The sequence below is a fragment of the Marmota marmota genome, unplaced genomic scaffold (assembly GCF_001458135.2).
Source record: "Marmota marmota marmota unplaced genomic scaffold, marMar, whole genome shotgun sequence".
Lineage (NCBI taxonomy): Eukaryota > Metazoa > Chordata > Mammalia > Rodentia > Sciuridae > Marmota > Marmota marmota.
Genome location: NW_026000005.1, coordinates 50133623 through 50142644, shown reverse-complemented (window position 1 = coordinate 50142644; position 9022 = coordinate 50133623). Strand labels below are relative to the sequence as shown.

Below are 9022 nucleotides of genomic sequence, written 5' to 3'. Positions count from 1 at the left end.
TCTCTCTCTCTCTCTCTCTCTCTCTCTCTCACACACACACACACACACACACATGCCCTTATCTTGTTTCTCGCATTTTACTTCATATTATGGAATATGTTTTGCATGGGGAAAACTGTCCCTAAATAGCATGTTTCAAGTTGAAGTTGTTCGGCCACATACTTGCCGTGGCACACTTCAGTTTTCAGTGTACTTGACGTAGGAAACCACAAGGGAACTCAGCAAAATTTAGTATCCAAATTTTTGATCACATTCTGACATGGTCACCACATTCTTTAGATCTGGAGGAAAGTTTGAGATGTCTGTTCCAACTCCTCTTCCAAGAGGGACACAAATTTTGGACAGTCTGTCTTAGGACTTGTCCTTCATGAAGTGGCCCAAGACACAAACAAGGCAGCCTTGTCCCTGTCACCAGGGCCACTCCTCCCACACCGCTGGCTCCATTCTACCTCAAAATGAACACAGTTGTGTCCCCTTTCTGTCCCTGAGGTAGTCTCCTTGGCCAACTGGGAAGACAAAAGAGGAAAATCTTATCCATGGAATTGAAGGTCACCACAATCTTGGGCACACTGTCACCAAAGGGAGAGTTGAAGTCCCCATCCAAGCCTCCCCCTCTGGGAGCTCGCTTATGGTGAGGACGGACACAGCCTCCCTCCTGGCCTGTCCCAGGGCTGAAGTGGAAGGTGAGAAGTCATCGCAGTAGTGACCCCCACAGGGAGGGCCCAGCGTGGGGTTGTGGAGCTTCCTCTGTAAGGTCCGGATACTGAACACCTCTGGTCCTGAGAGCCACACAGCCTCTGGGCAGCTCTTCAACTCTGTGTCAGGGTGCAGCAGTGAGTGGTGGGCAGGGCTGGGGTCCAATAAGACTTTATCTGCAAAAACAGACAACAAACCCTATTTCTCCAGCCCCAGCGCCAGCCAAACTAAAAGGGACATTTTTAGTTCCATCTGAGTGTTGGCCAAGCATCTGAATTGACACTCTGTTACTGAACTGCTTGAGTTAGCATTGTTTAATTGAACTGTCTGAATTTTGTTCACATTAATTGCTAATATTTACCCTCTTCTAATGATAGATTCTTTTCTGAAACACTGCACTTTTCTCTCCTTTCTAAAGTACTGATTTTTCCTTATTTTGAGAAGTTGGGTTTAGGGTGTTGAAGCCCAGGGCTGGTTTTCTGTGACAGGTGTTTGAGGCTGACCATGCTGCTCAAGAAAAGGGAACGTCACACTTCACAACCTGGATGACAATGTGTGTGCTTCTCACACCCATTTCTGGTGGACTTTTTAAGGAGCCATGGTGACTCTATACTCCCAACCCACTCCCCCTTCCATGTGGCACCAGGCACAGTGCCTGGCCTGGGGTTGGTGCTCAGTAAGTTCATTAGTGACACCTTCGTTGAGCAAAGGGACAGGTGGAATGTCACTGTGGCTCTCCTGGATGACGTGGTGCTCCGCTGTGGCTGCTCATGGCTGTTTGCCCTGAGCCAGTTTACTGAATTGTGCTCTGAGAATGTCTCAGACTGAGATCTCGCATCTTCTCCAGGCACATTCAGCCCTGGTCCATGAACATGATGGAGAAAACTCTGATGGCTAATGATGATAGAATCACCGTAACGTTCTCCGTTACATATCGACTGCTGCTCCGTGGCAGAGCCCTGGTTTGCAAGGAAGGAGCCATTATTCTGTGGGAGGCAGAATAAAGACCCCTTGGGGACAGCTGCGTCCTGACCCCGGAGCCTGTGAATGTGCTCCTTGACCTGGCAGAGGGGAAGCCAGTTTGCCAGCCAGCTGACCTTAGGACAAACAGATTGTCGAGAATTAGCTTGAGAGTCCGATGGGATTGTGAAAGTGGACGAGGGACTGAGAAGAGAGACCCAGAGAGGGCACAGCTTGGGAGAGACTCATGGATACTCCAAGTAGCCCAAGTTGCTACCCTGCAGATGGAGGGGAACCACAGGCCAGAACAGATGGTCTCTGGAAGCTCCAGAAAGCAGGAGATCAGGTTCTCACCCCGAGCATCCATGAAGGGGCACAGCTCTGGGGCACCTCAATTGTAGCGATGTGAGAGCCATTTCAGACCTCTGACCTAAATGTGTTATTTTAAGCCACTAATTTTGGGTTATTTGCTACAGCATCGATAAAAAGAAAAAAAATGCAAGAAGCAAAGTAACTTGTTATAAGTCACACAGCACAAGAGTAGCAAAGCTAAAATTAATGCCTTCCTCCAAAGCCAATTTTAGTAACTATATTTTATCCTGTGTGTCTATAAATTAAGAGCTCATCACTTTACATGCTTGGCCACCTCACCTTATTATAAAAACAGAGCCACGGCTAAAAGAAGGAGGAGGGAATCCCCAGGTGCTAGAAATAAGGATAAATTTCAAAGACAAGAACAACCACATGAGCTAACGCACTGGTGGCCCGGGGAGCCTAAGACACAAATACAATGGTCCTCAGACCAGGTCATCAGAAAGCAGGAAGATCACAACACTGGGCCACTCGGGAGGCAGCATCACGGGCCTTGTGACCTTCTCGGGGCTGTACAAGAGGAACGGAGGCGTTCCATACAAAGTCAGACTCTTGCTCATACCTTGCACATCAGCTTCCATGTTTACACAACCTCCTCGGTGCCAGAATCCCATGTTGAAATGTAACATATCATTCATACCCCCAAAGTCACATCAAAAGCAAATATGAAAAACACTCTGTATGGAAACTTATCCAAGTTAAGGAACATTTGGTTTCTTTAGGAAATATTACCCTTGTTAAAGAAATCTCATAATTTTAAAAAACTATGGAAATTAAAAAAAAAAAAACAAGGAAATAACACACCATGAGGAGAGTCAGCAGATACAAATAACAGAATTAGCACTCCCAAGAAAGCAAGGTATTAGAACATTCTGAAAGAGAATATATGTTAAGTATTTTTAAATTATTAAAGACCAGAAATATTATGGGGGAAGAGGATAGACAAACTTGAAAAAGAACCCAATAGAAGTCTGATAGTCAAAAAATATAAAAGGTCAATGAAGGGGTTATCTGATACAGCTAAAGAGAAACTAAAGGAACTGGAAAGGGGAGCAAAAGGAATTTGCCTAGGATGCAACAGAGAGGGAAAAAAAAAGACCATTAAAATACAGAGAAGCTATACTTTAATAACTGGAGACTGTGACATGGGAATACATGTTGCCTTTTTGATTCCCCAGCATCACCAAGGAGAATAAACTTCAAAATAGCAATACAAAACCTAGCTCTGTATTGGGCTGTAAGGGCCTTGTAGAAGCAATTGCAAAACTGCTAGGGAGGCAAGAATAAGGAAAGAGAGAAGCCAAGCAAAGCATCCCACTCAAAATGATCCTGAAAATCAAAATCTTAAAATATCTTTGGAAATCTATTGTTAACCAAAGTTAGAATTCTAACCACTAGTTAGAATCTGTGTTAACCATCTAGTGTTAAGAACAATCTGACAAAATCGTTTAAATAAATATGGTTAAGATGTTCAAGAAAATAAGTAAAAAACTGACTTTCACTAGGAATATACACAGTTTTGAAACAAAGATATAAATTGAATGAGAAAAGATAAGATGAAAAAAAGCCACAAAGAGAAATTATATAAGATGAAAGATACAGTAGTTAATACTAAGTGGTAAAAATGAGATCAGTATGATCCCTAGAATAGACACGGTCAAAGAGTAAATTAGTAGTCTGGAAGGTGGTCCTGGGGAGTTCCCCAAGAAGGCAACACAGAAAAACCAAAAGGTAAGAATCCATAAAAGTAAATCTACAGATGACATGTTGAAAGACATCAACATTCAGCAAATACAAATTCTAGGAGAAAGGAATATAAGAAATATCAGAAGAATTATATCAGAAGAATTAAAGAAATACATGCTGAGAATTTTCCTGAATTAAAAACCTGAGTTCTCAGATTAAAAATAAATTCCAAGGAGTAATTTTAAAAATCCATGCCAGTATCCATGATTGAGAATCTAAGAACAAGATAACAAACCAGTCTCAAAAGCTACATGATTACTTACAAAGAAACAGCAATTGGGCAATCAGACATCTCTTTGACAGCAATAAATGCCAAAGACAGTGAAATTATACCTGCAAAGCGATGAGAATAGTCAGCTACCTAATATTTGTACCCAGCTAAACCAGAGGCAGGAGAAAACAAAGTCAATTTAAGACAAATATCAGAGATCAGTTCCCACTCACGGCACTTCAGAGAACAATTTGGCTATAATGAAGGTGTTTGTTTCCTGTAACCCAGAAATTCTATTCCAAAGCGTATGCCCGAGATACGTCTCACAGGTATACAAAGAGGCACGTAAAAATTGTGAACTATAGCACTGTTCACAAAAAAGAAAAATGACTTACATGTCCACTAACAGGAGAGTTGATGGGTGATATAATCATTCATGAAATAATATTATTGTAATGTTTATCAACCAAAATGTTTCTCAGGTTCCAAATGCAATCTAAACAGGGCCAGTGGCAATCACTAAGTGCTTTGTTGGTATCTTGACTCCATTATTTCTGCCCCGTTTTCCACAGAGCCCCCTCAGAGCATGTGAGTGCCCACTGTGCTCACATGTGGCCAGCTTACAGTGGTCACACATGAACCAGGGCCAATTCACATTTCCAAGAAGACCCACATCCTCAGGGCACAGTAACATTCCAGGGAAGCGAGGGACTTACCTGGAAAGTACTGTTGCTTACGTTTAGTCCGCACTTCTCGGAAACTGGGAATTCCTCGGGTACGAGTTTCGGATCATACAGAAATGCAGACGAGAAAGCCCAGGGAGAGAAGTTTGTGTCAAAGACGTTAAATGCCCAAAGTAAAATGGCGACTTGCTGCTTCGTTCCTAGCGAGCTCGTCTTTGGTTTTAAGACTGTTTGGCGGGTTCATGTCCTGCTGGTCTTTTCCTGGGGTTTAGGAAGTTTCCGTTTCATTTCAGAACTGGTACGCCAAGACCCCTCTGGGCAGAAAGCGCGTCTTATCCTTAACGGTCGGTGGCAGAGAAAAGGAGACAGAGAAGGGGAAGAAGAAGGGGGAAAAGGAGAGGAAGAAAAATAAGTAACGCCTCTCTGAAGAGCCATCCTCGAGTCTCCTTGGGACAGTGACAGCCCCCGGGCTCCCAGGAGGAGGCTCACACTACCCACTGAAGACGCCCCAAGGAGCAGCATCTGCCCAGCCTGGCCTATGAGTGTGAGTGACAGCCCTCGTTGGGGACCAGGGCCACCATGCCCGGGATTTTCTTAATCTGCGTGAAGTTTGTCTAGAGGTGAAATCCTCGCCTCACGTTCTGCACACTCTGTCCAAGCTGGATACTCACCAGCACCGGTGTTGAGTTTGTAGAGAATGTTCTCATGGGATAGGCGGGAACGCCACGAGGACATGTGGTAAGCTGGCTGTTGATTAGCCCACTGACGTTGTGCATTGTCTTTCATGTATTTCAATAAATTAATTATTTGCTCTAGTGATGTGTTTTATGTAATGGGATAAAGTCAGAGCTGTGGTTGCTGAACACCCCTCTAGCAAATGTTTCCACCTCCTGCTCTGAAGAGGAGCCGTGGGAGGGCCAGGCCCTGCCCCGCAGCCTGGGCTGGAGTGACCAGCCGCCTGGGGTGCTGTGGAAGCCTCAGGTGTTAGCAGGCCCAACAGATGATGGAAACCACACTGTGTAAATGGAGACGAGGAAGCCCAAGTGAAGAGATTCAAAATGGTAGATAAGAAAAATATTAAAGGGTAAAAAAGTAAGGATTCAAAAAAATGTGAATTTTCTAAGAACAGAAAATATTATTTGGTGGAAGATCACAAGTAACCAGCTCCTGAACTGTTGGAAAACAGAGGCCACGGGATGGCTTCATCTGAAGGCTGGCTGGTGGGGAGTGCTCACGTGGGACCTCCAGAGGCCACGGGACCCAGGGCCTGGGTAGGGCAAGGCCACTCCACAGGCGGGCTCTGTCTCCAGGCTCTCCCAGGACCAGCAGCTCTGCTCACAAGCCCCAAAGACCAGCCATTTCCAGGTGTCCTCCTGTCAGAACTCCAGCGTGGGCCTTGCTATGACAACAGGCCACACAAATGAGGACCCACAGAGACGGTCACTGGTCCATGTGCCCTGGACACAGTCTGTGCTCACCAGAAAGTACAGCTGCCCCTTAGTACCCACAGGCACTGGTTCAAGGAACCCACCCTCCTCCCCCAAAGGATACCAAAATCCAAGGATTCAAAAGTTCCTTCAATAAAGTGGGGCAGTATTTGCATATAGCCTGTATAAATCCCCGTGTAGACTTTAAATCATCTCAAAATTACATAAAACACCTAATAAAATGTAAATGCTCTGCAAATAGCTGGCACGCTGTATTGCTTATAGAGAACAATGACAAGAGGAAGTCCACAGATGTTCAAATGCAATTTTTTACCAAATATCTTCAATCTGTGGTTGTTTGGATCTGCACACAAAGAAACTGTGTGGTGGTCCTACACAGCCCAAGTCCATCCTCCTGAGAACCACTACCTTGGGGGCCCTTCCACACTCTGCCTTCCCTTACCAAACTGACCCCCAGCTTCTGCAGACTGACCTCCTTCCGCCCACTTCAGACCTGAGGGGCAGGTGGCCACCCACTGGCCTCAGAGATGGCAAACAGTCTCCAGGGTGGCTCCACCCAGTGCCCACCACTCATCCTGGGAAGAAGACCTTTGCTTGTGACCCAAAAAGAGAACTTAAAGCCCTGGGGTCTGATGTTCATCATCATTTCACTGCAAAGAAATGAAAATTAGGTGAAAAGAAAAAATTTTTTAAAATACCATTGAACTTGGACTTAAGCAACACATTTCCAGAACCCATACAAATCTGCCTTGGGAAAGTTTAATGAATAATAATTAAAGGGTACAAATGCACTGGGGGGCCCCTGCTTCTGAGCACCCTCCAGGGGACTTGCGTGTTGGTGGACACTCTCTGGTGCTGTGCCCTCCTAGCAGGACCAGCCGGCAGCCAAACGTGGCAATGACTGGTGCAACATGACTGGTGCCCCACGGGGCTGGATCCTAACTTTGTCTAATGTCAGTTTAGTTACATAGACACATGTAGCCAGTGGACTGCTGACTGGACACGCAGCTTTGGAGCGAGGTGAGTCTTGGAAACTGATAAGGAGGGCCTTATGGCCTCGCAGGAAGCCCGCTGCCTTTCCCAGCAAGCTCCCGCCCGCGTGTGATTTCACAGCCACCTCCAGCCCTTCCCAGTGTTGGGCTTGCACTCTGGTGCCATGTGGGCCTGAGCCCTGTCTGAACCTTGGAGAACATCAGTGTGACCTTGCATCCTCCCGCTGCTACAGGTACACATTGCTGGGTGCCCCCCACAGATGGGAGCCCTGTCATCACAGAGAACTACATAGGAGCCCGACACCCACAGTTCCACTCAGCCTCCTGCTTGGCCACATGGACATGCCACTTCTTACACAAATGGCAACTTGCCGCATGTACTGCTCTGTCCCTGCTCTCTTTTGAATAATTTATCTTGAATGTTGTTTCATCTCAACACATTCAGATGGGTCTCATTCTATTCCCTGCTTGGCACCCTACACTCTCAGGCAAAGACGTAGACTATTTCCACCCTGTTGCCATTCCATCCATGCTGCAAGGCCCTTCAACATCCATCATGGTGAGTGCAAAAGCATCTCCGTAGGATGTATCCTCCAAGAGAAATCACTGAGCCAAATCACTTATGTGTTTTTCATCTGAATTCTAGCAGGGTGAGCGGAGAAGAAGTGTGTTGCTCACATCCTGTGGAGTGCACCTGTCCCATCGTCCTCACGGAGCAGGAGAACCTGCTGGTGAACCAGCCAGAGGTCCATGTTAAGACCCCACCCTGCCCGGAGGGGCAAGCCATGGTACACAGGAACCCCCGTTTCTCACCGTGGTGGAGCTGGGGACTGGCCAGCCCCCCTGCGCAGAGGAACCAAGACAAGTGCCTGGGTGCAGGGGGGAGGTGGAATGAAGGGACATGCTCTTCCCTGAAGTTCTGCTGGGCCTGAGCTATCCCTGGGCCATCATGTGGCAATTAGCTCCTCTTGAGCATGTTCTTAAATGAAGGGGACAGAAATAATTAATGTTATTAACCCTCATTAAGAGAGTGTTCCATGGAATGGAATCTGATTAAAGTGGAATGTGGCCTCAATGGCTGCACACTCAGCCTGTACTTAGGAATAAGCAGGTCCCGATGTCACATCACACTGCCTGATGTCACACTGTTCCTTAAAGAAACGCTCATGAGATCTTTGGGGCTTCAACAAACACCTCAGTTCAGATAGAGCAAGTCTAAAAACCTGAGTGCTAAAGAATTTGCTTTGGGGACTGTTCCCCAGTGCTGCAATTAATGTGCTTCCCTCTGCCCGAGCAGGCCCTGGCGATGCCGGTTCCCTAGAATCCAGCTGCAGAGCCCTGCTGTCTTTGGTTCCTTCTCCAGGCCTGTCAGTGGGCACCTTCTGGGTGCCAGACACCTGCCCGGTTGGGGTTGCACAAGTGATCAGCTTTGCAGCCTCGTTGGTGGGGGAGACATTGATAAAAGAGATGGTCATGCAAATGCACAGGTGAGGCCAGATCCGTTCAGTGCCTGGACCTGCCCGGGGCTTAGAATTTTAGACTGTGATGAAGTGCAGACCTGTCTGATTTGTTAGCTCTTCATGTGTATAAGGTCCCTGGCACACGAGAGTGTGCCACCTTATCGAGGTCAGTGGGGGCACTTATGCTGGGCTGCAGGAGGTCAGGGCCCATGGCCTAGGGAGGAGGAGGCTCCTCCTCCACACACTGGTTTTGCTGTCAGACACCTGTCCCCTTGTGCAGGCAGTGAACCCAGCTCCTCAACACGGCAAAGAAGCCCAGTACCTTTGAAGGGGACAGTAATAATTAATGTCATTAACCCTCATTAAGAGAGTGCTGGCCAAGGGGTCACACACCCTGGACACAGCCTACAGTGATGCTGGTGCTGTGGAGCCACATCCAGCCCCAACCCGAGAC

The 9022-nt window shown here is 46.9% G+C and overlaps 1 protein-coding gene across 12 annotated transcripts in view; it reads left to right on the top strand.

Moving 5' to 3' along the window:
* The window catches only part of Iqca1 (IQ motif containing with AAA domain 1), a 126485-nt gene extending 121002 nt beyond the window's left edge, over window positions 1-5483 (top strand). For all 12 annotated transcript variants that reach the window (XM_048808792.1, XM_048808791.1, XM_048808790.1 and 9 more), the window contains one exon: window positions 4962-5483. In XM_048808792.1, the coding sequence (XP_048664749.1) occupies window positions 4962-5084 (123 nt within the window). In that variant the 3' untranslated portion in view covers window positions 5085-5483. The remainder of the gene's footprint in view (window positions 1-4961) is intronic.
* The last annotated feature ends 3539 nt before the right edge of the window (window positions 5484-9022 follow it).